General features: G+C 40.3%; 1 protein-coding gene across 1 annotated transcript; it reads right to left on the bottom strand.

Annotated features, from left to right (window-relative positions):
• Window positions 1–4,139: 4,139 nt before the first annotated feature.
• On the bottom strand, window positions 4,140–4,562 carry LOC129478300 (uncharacterized protein C14orf119 homolog). Its single transcript, XM_055269934.1, is given in 1 exon segment — window positions 4,140–4,562. A coding segment is annotated over 1 exon segment (423 nt).
• Between the last annotated feature and the right edge of the window lie 18,425 nt (window positions 4,563–22,987).

The raw sequence follows: 22,987 nt of genomic DNA, 5'->3' as shown, positions 1-22,987 counted from the left end.
GTGGTTTAAAATCTCCAACTTGCAAAGGAAAGCATATGTTAACCAACGAATCACCTTTGACCCTGCAGATTTTGGAGCTGGTCCTGTTGGGGCGGGCAGAGGATCCACACACAATATGGAGGGGAAGGCACTGTGTTTGGGGACAGACTGAAAGTATTTGCAATCCTATTGTTTGGGAACAATAGCTGACACTGAACACTTCCTTTATAACAGGTATCATGCCAAGAATTTGCCAAATATATATTTTTTATTTAGTAAGATTAAGTAAATTGCCCAAGGTCGCATGGCTAGAAAATTGCAAAGTAGGACACATAATCCTGGCTTGACTGCTTGCTGGATGATCTTAACCTTTCTGTGCCTCTTCTTCCAGATTGTTAAAAATGGAGCATGGTAAGGATTCTATCTGTGCTCTGCAAATTTGCCTTTACAATTCTCCCTAATGGTAGAGGAAAATGAGCAAGAACTTCACCTACACGGATGCACTCCCCACCCTTTACCTGGAAGTGGGAAGTAATGCCCACCATGCTTATTCCAAAGCAGAAAATGTCTTTGAAGTCTTGCACTTCAGGCTAAAAATTAATGTGATCTGTATCCTACTCCATAATACTCTGTTGTTAAGGTAAAAGAGCTTGAAATGATTCCCAAGTGGGGAAAAACAAAAATCAACAGAAGATTTCCTATCTGGCTACTCAGATCATGGGGAGCTGCTCTTGATAAAAACAACAGCTGACACTGAGCACTTCCTTTATAACAGGTATCATGCCAAGAGTTTGCCAAGTATTTATTTAGTCAGATTAAATAAATTGCCCAAGGTCACGTGACTAGAAAGTTGCAAATAGGACTCAAAATCAAGCTTGTGTGACTCCGCAGCCCAGGCATGTAAACTGCACACTTTATAGCACTGAGTTTACCAGTGACAAGGAAGGAGGTAAAAGCGAAGAGCAATGACATCCCATCAGGTTGGCAGCCAGGCCATTTTCCTTCTCTGTCTTAGAGTCATAATATTTCAAAAATCGTTTAGCCAGGTGTGCTGGTGGGTGCCTGTAGTCACATGCTGCTTGGGAGTCTGAGGAGGGAGGATCACGAGAGTCCAAGAGTTCAAAGCTGCAGTGAGCTATGATCGTACCACTGCACTCCAGCCTGGCTGACAGAGATCTTATCTCAAAACACACACACACACACACACACACACACACACACACACATATTAAGAATTCAGACTTACTTGAATATGTGCATTCAGGATTTATTTTCCAAGTTATTGTTTTATGAGTCTCATTTGTGATTTGCAAGAGGAGAGGCTCAGAAAGTCACTAAAGAGGTGCTGTGCTGTAGCATTCTCAGGATGATCTTGGAAAAAAATTTCCATGAGGGCCCCATCCTGCTGGGAGGTGAGTCACCTCCCTCACTGAGCTCTGGTCATTCTCTTCTGTCTCAGGGAAATGCTCAGCTTCAGTGACTTCAGTGCAGAGAGCTGACTGCTGCTAAGAGCCTCGATTTTCCTTGTGAATGCTATCATTTTCATTGCACCATCTCCCTTCCCACCATCAACTTTCACCACATTCTCAGACTTGCCTTGGGCAGTGGATAATTCGGTTTGTCTTGCAGTGGTTGTCTGAGAGTGGCCAGCCTTGAAAACTGCTAAATACTTTTAGATGTTAAATATCTGTGAACCACATTTCTCAGTTTTCATTCATTTTTGCTGTCCAGCATCCTGCCCTTCCGCTGTATAACTGGTTCATGGAGCAGTGTGGTTCTGTGGGGCTACAGATGGGAAGGACTTTCTTTTCTCCCTTATGATGACCCCCAGTAGCAGGTGTCTTACTGACATCTCAGAAAGTCCCCCTTGTGGGTGTTGGAAGTCCAGTCCTGGTCCAAGCCCACTTGAGTCAGCGCTTTTCCCCTCTCACAGCAGGCCAGACCTGTGGTTGGTGGGACTGCAGTGGGCAGATGTGATTCTTCTCTCTCCCCCTTGCTCAAGCATCAGAGCTTGGGAGAAGAGAGCCAAAGTCTGCTTCTGGGATGCCTCTTTCTACTATCCTTTTCGGACCTAATATCCCCGATGTTTCTCTTCTCAGATCTAGCATCCTCCCCCACCATAGTTAAAACACATATACATCAGTGTAGTTGAGAGGGCTTTCAAAGTTTCTTCCTGTTTCATTACGTATTTGTCTAAAATGAGGATGAATCAACCTATTCTATTTTTAGCAAAAGTTGTCTTTTTTTTTTTCTTTTGGCCTCCCCAACACACTGAAAAAAATTGAGTAGAAAACATTTCCAGGCAAATATCAGTGAATGATGTGATAACTAGTGAAGGCCTCATATTTTGCAGGGGCTTTGATAACAGCCCTCTCACTTAAGCTTCAGCGACTGCAGAATTGAACCCATCTTCACAAATATACTTTAATTTTTTCAAGTTGACACTGTACTTGATTAAAAAATCATGTCAGGTAATGTTAAATATTCTTCAACATTATTTTACCATCCAGAAATGTTATCCAAAACCATTATTAGTAAAGCAATCAAGGATGTATCAAATGGCCAAATTATTAACACCTGTTTTACCCAAATGTATGGTAAATAAATAATGACAGTTTCTAAAAGTTTTGTTGAGCATGTACTAGAGTCAGGTCCCAAGCTAAGTACATAGTACTTTCATTTAATACTTACAAGTCTATCCCCATTTTATAGATAAGGAAACTAAGCTAGAGAGACTAAATATTCTCAGTTTTTGTACCAGCTGTCCAAGGGGGTTGTCTTAGTCCCTTCACGTTGCTATAACAAAATACCATAAGCTAGGTAGCTTGAAAACAATAGAAATTTATTTCTCACAGTTCTGGAGGCTGGGAAGGCCAAGATCAGGGCAGATTCAACGTCTGGTCAGGGCCCATTTTCTGGCTCACAGATGACACCTTCCTGCTGTGTCCTGGAGCATCTTATAAATACTGAAAAACAAAAATAAAAACAAAGCAATGCCCCCCAATAACAGGGTATGTCAAAGGGACACAGGAGCCTCCAGTGACCAAAGCTGGATAATCTGAGCTAAAAAAAAGTGATATTGTATTATAACCTAAAGTATAAAATAAAAATTTATGAATCCATTCTGATACAAGTGAATGAATAAGCAAATAAATGGAAGGATTGAAAAATCTCCCATGCAGAACTCTAAATAATTTATGTAGCTATTCCTTTCTCAAGAAGGTGAAACGTAACTCCCCACTCTGGGAGTGTGGGCTATGCATAGTGACGGCCTTCTAAAGAATACAGCAGGCAAAGGGAAAGGGGAAATGAGTAACTTTGTAGTGGAGAAACCTGAAAAACACCACCTCAGCTAGGTGATCAAGGTCAACGTCAATAGTGATAAGTCATTGTATTAGTCTGTTCTCGCATTGCTACGAAGAAATATCTGAGACTGGGTAATTTATAGAGAAAAGAGATTTGGTTCACTCATGATTCTGTAGGCTGTACTGGAAGAATAGTGGTTTCCACATCAGGGGAGGTCTAAGGAAACTTACAATCATGGCGGAAGGGGAAGCAGGCACATCTTACATGGCCAGAGCAAGAGGGAGAGGGAGAAGGTGCTACACACTTTTTAACAGATCCCGTGAGAATGAACTCTATCATGGGAACAGCACTAGGGGGATGGTGCCAGATCATTCATGAGAAACCACCCCCACGATCCAATCACCTTCCACCAGGCCCTACCTCCAACATTAGGGATTAACTTTTTTTTTTTACTGTAAAAATATGAACTTTTATTGTCCTATTTCTGGGGAAAAGGGGTTCTACTTTCCACACTGAGCTAGCAGTGGGTTTAAATTATAATGTGTAGATTCCTTTTGGTTGTAGTCGCAGAAGAAGCTATCAAATTCTTGAGGATTTGACATCTCCTGGAAAGAAGCAAACTAGAAGATGGACCAATGATCTGGATTGCTTAGAATGATAACATTTACAGTAGGAGCCTAGTTGACATGCTATTAATGTTGAAATAATCATGCCTGTACTGGTCAGTGAGTTCAGTATGCTGGTTGGAATACCAGTTCCAGATCTTTAGGTGACACATTTGAATTGAGTTCTCATTGTAGAGTCATGGCCTTGATTCCATCAGCTGCGGTTATCTTCTTTGGTCTGAATATCTATCAGTCCTTACCAGCTGTAGCAGCCACTGCTTGGTCAAACTTTGCCATGAAGTCTGGCTCACGGAACTCCAGCTGCCTGACAAATGCATTGCACTCCTGCTTAGCCCAGCCTTGAGACCACTGATCCCAAAGACATAGCTGGCACTCAAAGATACAAGGTGATCCATTTGCCCCGGACACACTAAGCTGCACCAGACTATTCGGCAGTGGCTGTAATTTTCCTGGCACTGCCTTAGCTACCAGGTCCTTCAGGAAATGTTCACACTGGGGACCTGACTAATTGGCAAATCAGTGAAGAATACACTTCATCTCCTGGGAGGTGATGTAAGACATTGGAGAAGGGGAAGAACTAATATCTGGTACTGAGGGTAAAAGAGAAGGGAAAGATAGTGGCGTAAAAAAGGAAGATGACTCCAGTAGCATCCTCCCCTTTTCTCTCAGAAGGTACCTGGAGATTGTCACAAGAGTCCTTAGATTCCAACTACTGCTGCAGCTTCCAGGGATTACAATTTGATATGAGATTTGAGTGGGGACACTGATCCAAACCATATCAGTCATGTTAATAGTATGTACCCTTAATGTGATGTGATGAAAATGTCACTTTGACTCTGTGATTTTCCTCCCCCAAGCCTTATTCTAATTGTGAGGAGGAAAATTATATAAATCGCAATTGAGGGACATTCTATAAAATACCCGACTAGTACTTCTCAACACTGTCAAGGCCAAAAAAAAGAAAAAAAAAGGAAAGTTTTAGAAATCATCAAAGCCCAGAGGAACCTAAGGAGACATGGTAAATAAAAGTAATGTGGGATTCTGGATGAGATCCTGGAAAAGAAGTTAAAAACCAAAGAAATCTGAACAAAGTAGGGATTTCAGTTTAAAATAATATATCAAATTGTTTCATTAATTCTAACAAATGTATCATATAAAATAATAGGGAACACTGGATGTGGAGTATATGGCAACTCTTGGTATTATCATCACAATTTTTCTACAAGCCTAAAACTATTTGAAAAGCTAAATTTTATTTAAAAAAATTGAACACAGCTTCAGGGACCTATGGCACCAGAGCGTAAGGTCTAACATATGTATAATTTGAGTCTCAGAAACAGAAGAGAGAACTAGGCAGAACAAAAATTGAAGAAATAATGGCTGAAATTTTCAAAAATTTGGTGAAAGATATAAATTTACAGATTTAAAAATCTCAGTGTATTCTAATTATGAATATGAAGAAAAGCACATCTATGAATAGCATAGTAAAACTGCTGAAAATGTATACATGTATTGGCAGGTGGCAATTTATTACTTTAATGTTTATATAGAAAATAAGAAATACTAAAAATGATAAAAAGCAAGAAAAGAAGGAAATAATCCAAGCATAAAAATTAATAAAATTGAGAAGAAATATATAATAAAGATTGAAGAGACTATATAAGAAAACCTCTGGCAACTGATGAAGAAAAGGGAAGACACAAATACAAAATTATAATATTAAATATAAAAGAACAATAGCCACAGATGTAACAGACAGTACCACAAATAACTTTATGCAAAGAAAATTGAGTGCTTAAATGCAATGGACAACTTCCTATTAAAGTGTTATTTATTATCATTGAATCAAGAAGAATAGAAAACTTGAGTAGTTTATTGCATTTGAAGAAAGGGCATCAGTAGTTTAAAATATATTTACCTTCAAAACACCCATCCTACACAATTTAAGCAATGAGTTCTAACAGTCTGTCAAGTAACAAACAATTTCAACCTTCCACAAACTCTTCCAGAAGCTAATAGATTAAGAAACGCTCATCAATTCATTTTATGAAGCTACTAAGTCCTTGATGCAAAATAGACACGCACACCATGAGGAATGTAAGTTACACACCATTCTCATTCATTAATATAGATGCAGAAACAAAAATATTTGCAAACCATATGTGTATATGTATATAAATGTATATAATCATTATTAAATTGGTTATATCTCAGGAATACAAAGATGGTTCACATTAAAGGAGAAAAACTCATGGTCATCAGCACATGCAGAAATCATTTGAAAACATTTAATGGTCATTTGTATTTTTAAAAAATTGGGAAAGAAACAGAATTTTCTTAACTTGATAAAGAGATAAAAAACATACAAAAATATACAGCAAACATTATATTTAATAGGAAAATGTTAGAAGCAGTTGATTTAAATTCAGGGAAAGGCAAGGGATCCAACAGCACAGCTTCCATTCAGCATTTTACTGAAGACTCTAGCCAACCCTTTAAGGCAGGCAAAAAAAGGTAAAAGATTTGGAAAGAATGAAATAAAAATTGTGGAGTAAATTATTATAGATTAAGACAACATAAGAGACTCTTCAAATATTATAATTAATAAATTTTGCAAGGTTTCTGGATATAAAGGTCAAAATTTTAAAATCAATCAGTTTCTGTGCACCAGTCACAGATACTAGAAAATGAAATTTTAAAGGTTTGTGATACCTTAAGGGACATAAGAAGCATAAGAATAAATCTAACCAAATATGAGCATAGCATTTGTGAAGGAATGTTTAATCCTTTATTGAAAAAAGTTAGAGATAAACCTAAATAAATGGAGATACATACCATGTACATAGATAAGAAGACTCAATATTATAATATTGTACATTCTCTATAAATTAATTCATAAATTTAATGTACTTCCAATTAAAAGCTTTATAGTATTTTGTGGAGCTTGACACATTGATTCTAAAAATTTATAGCAAAAAGCAAAGAACCATGATAATTAAGATGAGTTTAAAGAAGAGCAAGGTTGGAGGGATTTGTTCTGGTAGGTATCCAGTCTTCTTATATGGCTACAGTAATTAAGAGTGTATTTTCTGGCAGGTATGAATAAATTAGTGAACAAAATTGAGGACTCAGAAACAGACCAATGCTTACACAAAATCTTACTATGTAACAGAGTTGGCAGTGCAGATCAGCAGGGAATAATAGGGTAATAATTTAACAAATGGTGCTAGGACAATTGGTAATGCAATGAAAAGAATCTGATCTCTATCTTGCACCACAAACAAAAACTAAATTTTAGGGTGATTAAAAACCTAACATAAAAAAAGAAAAAATTGAAAGCTTTATAAGAAAATGTAGAATATTTTTATGAACTCAGAATAAGGGAGGACTTCCTGTTTTTTAAACTTAATCCCAAATGTGAGTATAAAAGAGGGTTTCTTAAACAAGAAAAAACAAGGCATCATCTATGAAAGAACTGATTGATTCAACTATATTAAAATTTAAAACTCTTATTCATCAAAAACACTGTAAAAAAGTAGACAATGCATGTATGCCCATAAAAGAATTAGTATACAAAATGTATAAAGAACATCTATACAACATTTGTCAATATAACCCAATATGAAAAAAAAATTGTGAAGCATAGGAAGAGGCAATTTACAAAGGAGGCTATTAAATGGGCAATAAATACATGAAAAGATGCTCAACTTTATTAGATATCAGAAAAATGCAAAACAAGCCTACAATAAGAGACCATTTTACCCTGTCAGCTTGGCAATAATTTAAAAGTCCGACAATATCAAGTGCCAGATATTGTCTATTTGCCCCTCCAGATCCACTCTCCACCCTTCTCTGTACAGAAAATGGAAAATGAAAGGACCGTGAGTTTGGCATTTGTTTCCCTGGTTCCCTCCCTGCTCTGCCTAGGGCTGATGATGGCTGTGATGCTCTACTGAAAACTACAGCTCTTGTTAAACATCCATTCCCACAGGTGCATGTCTCTTAAGTTCGAGTAACACTCCCATGCCTACCAATTCAGGCCTGGGAGTGTCAATGACTCCCCATTGTGGATGCTTTACCAACTCTTGTTGGTTCCTTTACCTCAGTTCACAACTCTGAAAAAAATCCCTTCATTAAACTCTCTTTAATTATCCCATTTGAGTGTGTCATCTTTCCTACCAAGACTGCTTAATATACTAGGTACTGGCAGGAATGTGAAACAATAAGAACCCATATACCACTATGAGAGTATGAATTGGTGCAAGCACCTTAGAGAACAATTAGACAATATTTAGAAACTTGGAGATGTGCATACTTCATAAACCAGCTATTCCATTATATAAGCTGAGAAAAACGATCTCTGCATGTTAGGAAACATATAAGAATTATCTTCACAGTAATGTTGCTAATAGCAAAAAGTTAGAGATAATCTAAACATCTATCAAGAGGAAAAGGATAAATACTAGAATGGCCACATAATGTAATGCTATTCCACAGTGAATATTAGTGAACCAGGAGTTATATTAATATGTATTGACATGGATGAATCTCACAAACATATTTTTATTTTTTATTATTTTTAAGTTCTGTTGGACTTGACTCACATTTTTAAGGTAACAAGAGCAAATAGCAAAAGAACACACAAAGAATGGTACTATAAAGCTTTAAGACATGAAAAACAATATTAATTAGTGCCCAGAAACACAAAATATATATAACAAATTTATGAAGAAATGTTTGGGAATGATAAATATGAAATCTAGAATAGTGGTTACCTCTAGGAGGGAACAAGGTGAAGTGATTCCAGGATATATAAAAAGAGGATTTAGCTGTGTTGGCAATATTTAATTTCTTAAGGTGGAAGATGTATAAGTGTACATGGTATTATTTTTAAACCTTCTTGTAGGTTTTGGATATTGCATACACATTTTAAATTTTAAATAAAGAAAAAAGTCAAAGTTTATTAATAAGATAGATTGTTCACATGAGGCTGCAATGTAGTTAGGAAAAAATGAGAGAAATACATTTACGCATATAATATGCTAGCATTTGTATATGGTCGTGTATGTTTAAATTATCTCTGGGAAGATACACATGAAACTGTTAATAGTGGATCTTTTGGACAAGGGGGCTCAGTGGATGGGGCAGCATTTTTAAATATGTTTTTATGTCTTTTGAATTTTGTATCATAGGCATCTATTATCTATTCTTAAAAAATGGGCCGTCTGCAGTGGTTCACAGCTGTAATCTTAGCACTTTGGGAGGCCGAGGCAGGCAGATTGCCTGAGCTTGGGAGTTCGAGACCAGCCTGGGAAACACGGCGAAACCCCATCTCTAATAAAATACAAAAAATTAGCCGGGTGTGAGGGCCTACGCCTGTAGTCCCTGCTACTCGGGAGGCTGAGGCAGGAGAATTGCTTGAACCAGGGAGGTGGAGGTTGCAGTGAGCCAAAATCGTGCTACTGCACTCCAGTCTGGGTGACAGAGTGAGACTCCGTCTCCAAAATAAAATAAATAAAATGTTTGAAAATGGCCTATTGTCTTCTGTTGACTTGGTGAGAAATCTCATTATCCAGCCACTCTACACCAGCTCACTAGCATTGGTGTTTAAAACAGGAGAGAGTATGGTGTCCAGCAGTTGTGAGAGAGATTGCATGGTCCTCAAAACTGAAAACATTTACTATCTGGCTCTTTAGAAAAAGGCTTGCCAACCCCTGACTTAGAAGGATGTGGATATGAGAGACGAGGGTAAGAAAAATGTTTTTTTTTTTTTAAATTTTATTATTATTATACTTTAAGTTTTAGGGTACATGTGCACAATGTGCAGGTTTGTTACATATGTATACATGTGCCATGTTGGTGTGCTGCACCCATAAAAGGAAAAAATGTTAAGAAAGATGGCCAGGCTTTGAGTTTGAGTTGTGAACTGAAATGATTGGAAGATGCTCACTGAGCTAGAGCATACAGGAGGCAGACAATTGTAGTGGGAGGGGTGGGGAGGCAAGGAAGTAGCTCTAGAAGATTCTAAGTGTTTTGAGTTTGAGATGCCATGGGATGTCCAATTCATGATGTCATTAGGCATTTTGTTATGTGGATCAGGAGTCATCAAGAGGGATCAGAGCTGGAGATTCAGAACTGGGAGTCATTGGCATAGAGATGGGGCATGAAGGAGATCATTGAGGCAGTGAGAAGAGATGATCCTAGGAAAATCACAGCTCTTTAGAGGGAGTGAGGGGAAGAATTGAAAAGGAGACTAAGGAGAGGTGGTCAGAGAATTAGGAAGAAAACCAAGAGAGTATGGAGTTACCGAACCTAGGGACAGAGTCTTTCTAGAAAAGAAACAGGTCCACAGATTGAATGCTGCTGAGAACGGCTGATGAGTGAATATGCCTGGTGATCTTGATGAGAATATTTCTGGTGAAATAGTGGGATTCTAGTGAGATTTTGGTGATCAGAGAATGAGAGAAAGGATATTCCAGGCTGAGGGGACTGAATCAGCATAAAAAGCGACCCAGCACAGAATAAACCATGTCTAGGGAATGGAGAAGAGAGAGTTGGAGAACTTCCAATTCCAGGAGGAATTCCAATTTCAGAAGGTTGGATTATATTCTGTCGACATTAGGGAACCAAGGCTCAACTCCTGTTGAGCACAGGAGTGTAATTAAGAGAAGATAAACCTTTCTTTAAAAGAAGACTGCCTGCATGGCCCTTGTCTGGGAATACTGAGATTTTGCCAGGTTTCTTTGAAGATTAGTGTTTCAAGAACTAGGACCCAGTGGCTCTATCAGTCCTGAAGATTGAGCGGGGGAAGAATTCATTTCATGTGATTACATAGAACCAAGCCATTTCCTGATCCACCTACACTTGAGACTTGGGGAAATGGGATGTGGAGGATATGGGTACTAGTAATTCTGATGAGGATTTAATTAAGAAGTCAATTTTCCCAGACTTCCAGTACTTGACTGCCTGATGTTTCTTTAATGGGAACTGTTGATATGTTCTAATTATGGCCAGTTATTTATGGGATCAGGTCTCATCTCTCTGCTCAATTATGTTTTGTTTGGGAAATCTGCATTCTTTTATGACTCTAGTTCTTAAGCGAGTCTATTGTCTTCCCCAAAGACACACTTAGTCTGGGGACCTCTCATTTGTGGCTTTTCCTCTACCAGAAATCCTGCCACCCTTTTCCTTTCTCTTCTATTCACTGATAAACTCTGAAGCCATAGGGAAGGCAACTCCTTTCTCTCATATTCACAGCGCTATCTGTGGCTGTACTCTTGTCTGGCTCTGGATTTGCCCTGAAGACTCAGCTTAAAGGCTTCCTTTAAATTTTTGAGACAGAATTCTTTAAAATTATCTGAGTATTAGATGTCTTTGAAATTCTGAGAGAAGTACAAATTCCAGGTGCTCAGAGTCAAGACACACATTTGATAGTCTGAATCAGAAATGACTTATAGAAGTTTCTTCATGGAAGAAAATCTTCTGGTTCACTACTTTGGAGATATTCTTATAAATTACACTGGGTCGTAGAAAATGTGTGCTCCCATGGACACAAATTGAGGAATAACAGACACTGGGACCTACTTGAGTGTGAAGGGTGGGAGGAGGGAGAGGATCAGAAAAAATAACCATTGGGTACTAGGCTTAGTACCTAGGTGACAAAATAATCTGTACAACAACCCCCATGATGACACAAGTTTACCTATACAACAAAGCTGCACATATACTCCTGAACCTAAAATAAAAGCTAAAAAAAAAAGAAGAAAATGTGTGTTCCTTCTAACCTGGAGTATCTTGAAAGCAAGGATCATTCTATTTATGTGTGTGTTGGGAAAAATAATTTTAATAGCAGAGAAGGAAGCGTATTTTGAAAACTGCTTGGGAAAGCCTCTTAGAGGAGGAAATTGAGTCCATAAGAACATTAGCTGGAAGGAGACCTCAAAACAAGCTAAAAATTCTTCATAAGGAACAAACAAGAATTTTGAGTTGGCAGAGGATAGAGAAGGGGAAAAAAAGAGTAAAGAGAGAAAAGAAAGATGGAAACCTGGCATCATGGCAAGAGGCTGTAATATAGTTTGGCTGTGTCCCCACCCAAACCTCATCTTGAATTGTAGCTTCCATAATTCCCACATGTTGTGGGAGGGACCTAATGGGAGAGAATTGAATCATGGGGTAGTTTCCCCTATACCATTCTCATGGTGGTGAATAAGTCTCATGAGATCTAATGTTTTTATAGGGGTTTCCTCTTTTGCTTGATTCTCATTCTCTCTTGCCTGCCACCATGTAAGATGTGCCTTTCACCTTCTGCCATGATTGTGAGGTCTCCCCAGCCACGTGGAACTGTGAGTCCATTAAACCTCTTTTTCTTTATAAATTACCCAGTCTCAGGTATGTCTTTATCAGCAGCATGAAAACAGACTAATACAGGCTGGAAACTATGGAAGAGAGTGACCCATGAAAAATTTCTAGTGGTGAAGTGGCCAAAAGACTTCAAGTGACCAGGGATGTCAGTTTTCAGTGTGAATTTACTATGATGTTGTAGTGTAAATGCCCTCCTTCACACCTAAACCACAAGTCATAGTCTTCTATTTACATAAATGACCTGTGTGGGTGATCTGGGGGACATCAAGAAAATGGAGCTGGTTGCCACTCAAGATACGATTAGTTGGAAGAGGCAGAAATACAGAACCAGAGGAGGAAGCGTCTAAAAAACCTTTGGAGATATTGGGAGGGGCACTGGGTTTTACTCTGAGTATCAGTCAGAATAGGAAACTTTATGCTGCAGTAATAAAGAACCTCCCCAGCGCCAATCTAAGTGAGCCACAACCACAAATGTTTATTTCTCACTATGCTGTCATCAACCTGTCTTCACTTTGGGATTCAGGCTGACGGAGCAGCTCTTATCTGGGACATTGCTGATCAATAAGGCAGAGGGGAAAAAGAAGGTGATGAACCACACATTGACTTTTAAAGTTTCCTTTCAGCAATCTCACTTCTGATCGTGTTTAATCGGTTAAAGAAAGACACCTGGCCATGCCTGAGTTCAACAGGGTGGAATGTGCTCAATGCCACAGAAGAGGTGCCAACCATGGTGAACAGACACACACCCTACCACACATTCTATCTTGGCTGTGATTTGAACTGAAGTTTACTTAAACCTTAAAGGATAATGTAGTAACTTAATACTTAGTAAATAAGTGCATAGCATGTGGGGTTTTTGTTTGTTTGCTTTCTTGCTGACCATCCACACTGTTTCAATTTATTGGAGAAATGCTCAACCCTGTACTAACCTTGTTTGTGGGGCCTAGAAACTGGTTTCCAGGAAAGGTGACTGAAAGTCAGATCTTTGGCTCAAATTGACTATTTAAGTATAGAAAGAGAAACCAGGATGCTTCTTTTCTCTGCAGACCTCCTGGTCTGGTCCATGACCATAGCTCAGTCCTTAGGACACTGTGATCTCGACCAGCCCTAGGACACTGTGGGGTGTAGGAGCAGTGATTTCCCTGGCTCCAGTCAACAATTTCACAGGTATCTCTCCATGGTTAATGTGTGATAGACTACAGCTATGCTTGTTTTCTTCCAACAGAATGAGATGTGGGTACCACCTTGAAGGATACTGCAGTCTTGCCAGGGAGAAAAATAAAACCAAATATAAGGCAAACCATGATCACTGCCAAAATAGAGATCCAAGAATGCTATGTGAGGCCTGTGCCAGGGAAACCACAGTCAAGGCAGCAGGGACAGCTTCCTGGGGGTGGATAACATTGAAATGTCTCTGGATGGGCATTGAAGGAAGGATAAGAGTTTTCAAATTTAGTTCCATTGTTAATAATTTTTAAATAATCGAATTTCACTATAGAAAATTATATCTGAAGAAGAAAAATGTTAATAATTTGGAGTATACCATTCTGGACACTTCCTATATGTAGACTATTTTATAAAACTGTGATATTATTATGTTATTTTGTAAACTGGATTCCTTCTAGCATTATAAGTTGACTCTTTCCATAACAATAAACATGCATCTACGTTATTTTGAATTGTGACCTAGATATTCTGTTTGGATACATAATAATTTGTGTAACCAATGTTCTATCGGTGTATACTCAGGTGGCTTCCAACCTTGTGATGAGTAACGTTAGACATGCGTCATTATGCCTGTCCACAGTTACTACAAAAGATCAGTTCCTGGAAGGCAAATTGCAGACTTCTAGGGCATGTACTATGTTAAGACTTTTAAAGACCATAGACTGTTTTTCCAACAACCCCCACCAAAAAGAAAGAGAAAGAAACAAGGAAGGAAACAGAAAATAAAGACTGTAGACTGTCAAGTTCCAACAGATGAGATTTTAACTGGAGCTGAAGGTATGAGTGGTAGAGATGCATGCTGGAGGATGGGCACGGCATAATTGAAGGTGTGAGAGCAGAAATAGAGCATGTGTTTCAGTATTGCTAATCTAGAGACAAGCAGAACATCATTCCAGTCCACACTGGTCACGATGAGATCAAGTCAGTGGGGGGATCTGTCTCCTCTTCAGGCACAAAACCTCTGCTCCCCCACGATTTTCTAAATGCCTTTATTCTGCTTCCTTTTTCCTCATATAGCATGTGGCACACAGTAGGTGTGTCATAAATGCTGGACTGAACTGAGTCAGCAGAGACGTCTATAACTCTGATGCTCCCTCAAAGCCCTTTCGCCTAGACTTGTAGGATAAAAATGCAACAAAGGAGAAAGTGACAGGAGCTTGATTTATCACAGTTTTGTGATTATGAAGAAAGAATTTCATCCTACAAACATCCCTTTTCTGGCCATTTACATTATCAATTTGGATTCTATGGCTTTTCAGAAGATGAGGAAATATGTAATGGGATGAAAATGTGAAATACTAGTATAATCATTTATCATTTTCATTGAAGAGAGGTATTGATTCTCTGGAATGCTCGTGAACCTAGGGCTGCTTCCAGAATGTAATGATTGCCCCCCCTGGACATATCCCCTCTCTACTCAGCAGGGTCATCTCAAGCCCCAGATGATCTTCTTGGCACTAATATGAGTGATCTCTGGGGACCAGAAAAGATCCCCCACCCCCCACCCAGAAGGAGCTCTCCCTCTTCCATCTCCAAATCTAACCAATACTTCGAGGTCCCTTCTCAAGTAACAACCCCCCTTAAGCCAGCACCAATGGCTTCTCTTTCTGAACCTACTTCTGCACACAATGTAGAACCTCATGATGTCATATACTGCCATTTTCTCTCAGTGATCTCAACCTGCAACAGGAAGTATTGATTGATTGATTGAGACAGGGTCTCGCTCTGTTGCCCAGGCTGGTGTACAGTGGTGCAGTCTCGGCTCACGGCAACCTCTGCCTCCCGGGTTCAAGCAATTCTCCTGCCTCAGCCTCCTGAGTAGCTGGGACTACAGGTATGTACCACCACACCTGGCTAATTTTTTTTGTATTTTTAGTAGAGACGGGGTTTCATCGTGTTGGCCAGGCTAATCTCGAACTCCTGACCTTATGTGATCCACCCACCTTGGCTTTCCAAAGTGCTGAGATTACAGGCATGAGCCACCATGGCTGGCCCAAGAGGTCTGTATTTATTTACTGTTGCTGCTACAACGAATCACCACAGACTTTGTGGTGTAAAAGAATCCCCTTTTTTTTTTTTTTTTTTTTTTTTTTTTTTTAATCTCACAGCTCCTTGGGTCAGAATCTGGGCACAATACCCAGCTGGACCTCTCTGTCTGAGGTCTTGTATTGTATGGTGTTAGCTGGGCTAAGTGTTTATCTGGAAGCCCTGGGGCAGGTTCTGCTCATAAGCCCATCCAGGTTGTTGGCAGAATTCAGTTCCTCTTGATTGTAGGACTAAGGCCTCTCTTCCCTTGCTGGCTATCAGCCGGGGCCCTGTCTTTTGCTGCCAGAGGCTGCGTGCATTCATTTTTGCTGTCTTCCACATGGTGCCCTCCAGCAATGGTGGGTTAACTCTGTCTCATGCTTTTGATATCTCTTTTTCTGCTGCATCATTCGAACTCCAGCTGGAGAAAGTTCTCTGCTTTTAAGAGCTCATGCGGTTCGACTGGGCTACCTGAACAATTCAGGATAATCTCACTATTTTAAGGTTTGCAACCTTAATTACATTCTCAAAATCCTTTTGCCTTGTAGCCTAAGATTATTACATGGTCCAGGGACTAGGGTATGGACATCCGGGAGGGTAGAGTAAGGAGGTGATGGCAGGAATTCAGGGCTTCCTCACTGCTGGCTCTCCTGCGAGCTCTGGGATGGGCCCAGTGTTTCACCCATCTAGCTTCACCTTTCCTCATTTTGTGGAGCTCTCCCTGAGGTCTCTGGTTCCAGTCACAGTTTAATAGGAAATTGGCTTCTGTGCAAGTAATGCCAGTTGTCTCTTCTTTTTGTATAGCACTTTGCAATTGCTAAAGCAAGGCAGGTGAGAAAATTGAACCTCAAAGTGGGCAAGTTACTTGGGGGAATGACAGCATTGATAGGGCATGAGGTTGCCAGTGCGGGCGAGAAGTAGGTTTCAAGTCTTCAGACTGTCAGGCCATCGCTCTTTTCAAATCTGGAAAATTCTCTATGACCAGAAGCCAAGCAGCTAAGGAACATATTTTCCAGGTTTCTAAGAGAACCTCAAGAGGGAAGCTGGCAAGACAGAGGAAGATTGGCAGGCTATCGCTGGACCCCAGCTGCTGGGAATTTGCCCTGGCTGACCCCCCCCACAGTGCATGGCACACTGGTCACTGTCACGACCTAAATGGAGAGACCATCTTGGGCAGAGCTTCCCTGCATTCTGCAAGCTGACACATGGCTCTGACTTGGCCATGGTTCATCTCAGGGTGGCAGTTTGAAAGAGAGGACAGAAAGTCAGAGACCCCCCAGAACAGTAGAGCTGGGAGGCAATTTAGAGATCATCTAGTCCTAACCCCTTCCTCTGATTTTCAATAAGGGAAACTGAGTCCCACGGGTGTGGAGAGATTGCCTAGGTGAGTCACAACTAAGACGCGGCCAATTCTGCCTTCCAGAGCAGAGTCCAGTCCTCAACCCTTCCTATGTCTCAGCCCTTCCTGTTCAGTCATCCTGTGAGCCTACGCTTACAAACCACAGCATTATGGCTTGTATGCCTGTGTATACACAAGTGTGCTTGTCTGTGTACACCCAGACACATACATGTGCCAGCAATCTTGGTAGAGTATAATGATTGAGAGCCTGGACTCTGGAGTCAGGCTATCTGGGTTCAAATCTTTATAATGCTAATCTTGGGCAAGTCACTTAACCTCTCTGTGCCTCAGTTTCCTCATTTATAAAAAAATATAGTACCTACTTCATAGTGTTTTGAACCTTTTCTAAATTGCTATACGTAAAGGGCTTAAAACACTATCTGATAGAGTGCCAGTGCTGGGAAATCACTTGGTCCTGTTACCTCCAGAAAGCTTACTGTCATGCCTGCCTATCGTTCTCTTGGTTGGGAAATAATGTTCTAATAAAAATAATTCCATACAACAATACTCATAAACTGAAATGCTTAGAGGGGTTGGGTAGAAGTGAGCAGAGCATAAGAAGAATCGTGTGACTCCCTCAACTCTTATTTGATTTTCCATTTTGAAAGAGAAACAGGGAAATATTTCTCCACTCTAGGAAAAACAACAGTGCACACCCAGTAATAGATGATGATTGTACCTTGGCCTCAGTGTTAGGACAATAGAGAGTGGTGGGGACTGTGGTACACGGGAGAGCCCAGGCCCCGTCTAAAGGTGTGGTTGCCACTCAGTTTAACTGATGAGTGCCATGTGAAAATTCAGATCTGGGGTTGTCAGCTCTCCTGATTTTCTCAAGAGAGGCCAGAAATCTGCATTTTAAAAATGTAAAATGTCCCAATTATTAAATGTTGGCTCAATTCTTTGAAAACATTGGCTGAGCCAAACAAAACATCTGTGGACCAGACTCAGCCACAGCTGCCAGTACTCAATTTCTGCCTGATATTTATGTGCTGTAGTCATCATTTTTACTTAATCCAATGGTGGCCATGTGAGTAACATTCAGTTCCTATCAATGGCCCCATCTAAGGATGAGATTAAAAAACCAGCTCAGAGGGTGGCAGCTCACTGCAGGCAAGTGGTTAAAGAGAAAAATCGGAGATTATAAACTGGATTCTCCAAAGAAGGCTGTACCCCTGTTTCTGAGATAGGTCCTTTGTTCCACTCTGGGCTTCAGTTTCCCCATTAGCAAAACAGGTTAAAAAAACAAACAAAAAAGAACACCCTATCTACAACTTTGGGCTATTGTGAAGATTATGAAATTATGAATGAGGAAGTACCTCACGAACTTGAAGTTTGATGAAAGCCCACGTGAAGGGCTCTTATCACAATGTAATCATAATAATAGCGAACAGTACATGCTTCTTTGAATCCTTTGCTGCCGAAGGAGAATTGGTGCATTTTAGACTAGTTTTTAACTCATAGGCCAGGCAATAAACCCGAAGCATTGTTTGCAATAGCAAGAAATTAGAAATGACTTAAATGCCCCTTGATAAGGGAATGGATAAACAGAGTATGTAATCCTCAGTTGAAGTATTATGTGACATTTAAAAAGAATTAACTGTGAGTGTGTAAAAATAAAACATGATCTGGGAAACAATACTGAATGACAAAAGAAATTGGCAGAATAAGCATAGCATAATGACATTTAAGTAAATTTTTAAAACTCACCCCAAACTCTCTGCATTGTTCACGGATACCTACTTATATATTAAAGTATATAGATATGCATCCTGGCTAACACGGTGAAACCCTGTCTCCACTAAAAATATAAAACATTAGCCAAGCGTGGTGGCGGGCAACTGTAGTCCCAGCTACTTGGGAGGCTGAGACAGGAGAATGGCGTGAACCCAGGAGGCGGAGCTTGCAGTGAGCCGAGATCACACCACTGCACTCCAGCTTGGGCGACAAAGCGAGACTCTGTCTCAAAAAATAAAAAAAAAAAAGTATATAGATATGAGAGGGCGAAGATGCACCCTCAATTTATGATAAAGATTGCTTCTGGGTAGGAAGGGAGGGGGACAGGCTCAGGTGGAGTACAAAGAAGCTTCAACTTTATCTGTAATGTACAGTTTCTTTTTTAAAAAAAATCTGAAGCAAATGCAACAAAATGTTAACATCTGTTAATTTTAGATAGTGAGTACATGGGTTTTAAAAAATTGTTTTCTAATTTTTTTGCTTTTTTATAATTTAAAGGAAAGAAGAGAGGGAGGGAGGGAAGAGGGAGGGAGAGAGGAAAGAGAGAGAGAGAAAAAGAAACAAAAGGAGGAAGGAAAAGGGAAGGAAGAAAGAAAACCACAACACTCAAAGTCATATTTAGAGCTGAGTCCAAAACTTTGGTCGAATTTTAGAACATTTTGAGAATAAAGGAATAATGGACCACAAAGAATTACTGCTGTGACTGGGACCCCACTACTTGCATCCATAACCATTTCTGTGAAGACCTTCATCAGGTTGAATTATTAAGAATTCTCTTTGGCAGGGTGTGATGGCTCATGCCTGTAATCCCAGCCCTTTGGGAGACCGAGGCAAGGGGATCACAAGGTCAGGAGTTCGAGACCAGCCTGGCCAGCATGGTGAAACCCCATCTCTAATAAAAAAATACAGAAAATTAGCTGAGCATGGTGGCACATGCCTGTAGTCCCAGCTACTCCAGAGGCTGAGGTAGAATTGCTTGAACCCAGCAGGTGGAGGTTGCAGTGAGCCGAGATCATGCCATTGCACTCTACTCTGGGTTACAGAGTGAGACTCCATCTCAAAACAAAACAAAACAAAAAAACTCTTCATTTCTGGGGGTCTGTACATGGTTAGGATCTTAGGCCAGTGAGTAGGTGGCTCTGATGATAAACATAGAGTGTTATTTCTCCAGTGGCTATTGGCTCAAGCAAGGGGAAGAAAGGAAGCCCAACTTCACTCCCAAATAACCCTCTTGATACATTTATCACTAAGTGACTTGGAAATACAGAGACCGTCCACTTTGAGGTTTGATAGGATTGCAGGCACCAGTAAAGTTCTTGATTTTCACCCCAAGTTAAAAGAAAGGCAGCTCACGGTTCTTACATCAACCAAGAAGTGTGTTTCCTGGCTTTGAGAATGAGTCTGGTTTTCCTGCTAGGCGTGTCGTTGGAGTCAAGAGTAACAATGAAGGTGGCAAATGATAGGGTGGACTGTTTTTCCCAGGGTTTATGGAGTACCATCATCACTTAAGATATCCCTCATTGCACACTTACTACCCTTATCGCAGCACTAGGCTCAGTGCCTTTCATGGTGGGACATCTGCTGTCTTTGGTTTCTTTGTTTCCCTCCAATTGAGGAATACTTCTCCTCTCTATGTGTTTCTGGTGGAGCCATTTATCATAGTACACAGCAAACCTCAGCCATTGGCCACATGACCCGAGCCTGGCCAATCACAGTTCCCCATCTTCCTGGCAACAAGAATGAATTAGTTCAAGAGGTGGGCAGGTGACTTTTGCAGAGGATAGAGGGAATTTATCTGGGATTGCCAAGCAGATGCTGAGATAAAGAAGCATTTTCTTGGCCTTGCTAAGCTGGGGCTGCTGTGGCCATGTCCCCAACATGGGAAAGGCCTCTCTGCAGTAGGAGGGAAAGAAGCCAGCATGCAGAAAGGCAGAGACAAGAAAAATGCAGAGAAAGAGGCAGTATTTAGTGGCTTAGTATTTGGCCCTCAGTTCCGGATGTGAGGCCCTTGTCCTTGCAGTTATTCCTCAGCTTCAGTGGGCTACCTCATTATCCGCTGAACCATAGGAACCAATTGATCCCTTGTTATCCCTTCAGCAAGTTGGGTTTCTGTTGCTTGCAACCAAAAAATTCAGAAACTTAGACAATGACCTCAGAATCTAAGATTCACTAAAATCTAACTGTGCAAGAGCAGGCCATATCAGTGCCATTCACCATTGTATGTCTAGTGCTAGGAACAGCCCTGGTCCATAATAGTTTTTCAGGAAATACTTGTTAAATGAATAAATAGTACTTAAGTATTACATTGCAAAATTATTGTACAAACCCTGAAAAGGAGGTGTTACTATCAGAAGTTCCCAATGGTCAAATAAGGGCTCAAGTTCACCCAGCTGGAAAGTGGCAGAGGTTAGTTTCTGACAAGATTCTTAAGCCTGATGCTGTATCACCTCCCAGTCTGACAGCTCCTTTCCAACTGCTCTCCTTAACAGTACTCATGTGGAGAACCAGGGTGATTGCAAAAGCACAGACTTAATTCAGTCACCTCCTGCTTTAGTCCTTTACTGATTGCTATTGGTCTGCTGCAGTCAGTTGCGGAGGCTGGATTGCATCATGGGGCCATTCCCATATCGTCCACCTTTCCCACTGCCTCCCACTGCCTTGGCCTCACCCTTCAGCCAAGTCCAGCTTCCAGATGGCATTTTCTTGCCCAGTGATTTTTTTCCCCCAAAATTCTAGGAATCTGTTCCAAGTTTCTGGAAGTTATTGGATCCTTAGTTTTAAATCTTTTTCATATGCAAGCAGTTTATTCTCATTAAGAGAAATCCTATCTTCTGCTTGTTTAACTCTGTCAGTTAAATCCGTTAAGTTTATTTGTGTTTGCCCAGTGGTAATTTTTATTGAGGGAACATCTGAAACCATCTGCAAGGAGGAAGTTGAAGAAGCTCTTGGAGTGCCCCAGCTCTGTTACTGATTTTCCTGACATCTTCACCACCCAGAATGGCTCCTTCATCCACGGGAGGCTGACCACAGGGTTGCTCATCTCGGAGTCCTTTTGAGTTTTGAATTTGGAATAATAAGAACGGCCTTAACTTTTGAGATTTCATATTGTGTGCTTTTTTTTGTTGCAAGGGGTTTCAGAGAGAGAGAGGGAGAGAGCCCTAAAGAGCTAGGTTTAATGATTTCCAGTGCAACATACTAGGGAGCACAGGCAGAAGGGACAGAGTCCCTGTTTTCTGCTTTCAGATGAAAGGAAAGGATGCAGAATTCATCCTTCTGGGTGTGATCATTCCGTCCTCTGAGTTCCTATTGCATTTTGTATCTTTACCAGACCCCCGGCACTTCCTACCTCAGGTCACGTTCATCTGCCTTATTCCCCTACTGGACTCTGAAAGCCTTGACTGAAGTCTTTGTATCATTCATTGTGATGTGTATCATTCATTGTAATATTGGACCCCCTCGTTTATCCAATAGAGTGTTTTGAGTATAGAAACTCTTTTTAGTGTTTGGTGAATGGTGAATGAATGAATGAGTGGGTGAATTCATGAATACCATTCCCTGAATATAGCCACTAACTTCCCAGAATGGGTACTGTCATTGCATAACTGAGACAACCACATGTAGTAGCCCTGGGGTTCCAGGGAAATGATTATTGTTGCATTATCATTGTTTCTGTTTTATAAGACTTTTAAACATTTATTTGCTTAACTTCATTTTCTTTAAGGAAAAAAAAAAGATACTCACCTAGCTAATCAAAAGTCTTGCGGCTGGGTGCAATGGCTCATGCCTGTAATCCCAGCACTTCTGGAGGCCAAGGTGGGTGGATCACCCAAGGTCAGGAGTTCGAGACCAGCGTGGCCAACATGGTGAAACCCCTTGTCTACTAAAAATACAAAAAAATTAGCTGGGTGTAGTGGTGTGTGCCTGTAATCCCAGGTACTTGGGAGGCTGAGGAAGGAGAATCGCTTGAATCCAGGACGTGGAGGTTGCAGTGAGCCGAGATGCACCATTGCACTCCAGCCTGGGTGACAGCAAGACTCCGTCTCAAAAAAAAAAAAAAAAAAAAAAGTTTCTTGCATTGGTTCTTTCAATACAAATAGCAATTTCCAAATGATGTAGAACAAAGATAACCACAATCACAAAACCAGGCAGCTCAAAAAGACAACTATATTTCAGGGCAAGAAAAAAAAAAAAAAAAAACTCAAAACTTCACCTGTCAACTCCCCTGATTCCCATCCAGATTTTTTAGAATCTCATTTTGACTTAAAATAAGTTTGTAACAGATTGAGCTTTCAACTGTTAACTAAGATGTCAAGATAGGTAATAATCTGTC

This window comes from Symphalangus syndactylus, chromosome 3, assembly GCF_028878055.3.
Source record: "Symphalangus syndactylus isolate Jambi chromosome 3, NHGRI_mSymSyn1-v2.1_pri, whole genome shotgun sequence".
Lineage (NCBI taxonomy): Eukaryota > Metazoa > Chordata > Mammalia > Primates > Hylobatidae > Symphalangus > Symphalangus syndactylus.
Note: the sequence above shows the minus strand (reverse complement) of the source record. Positions and strands in the feature narration are given on the sequence as shown.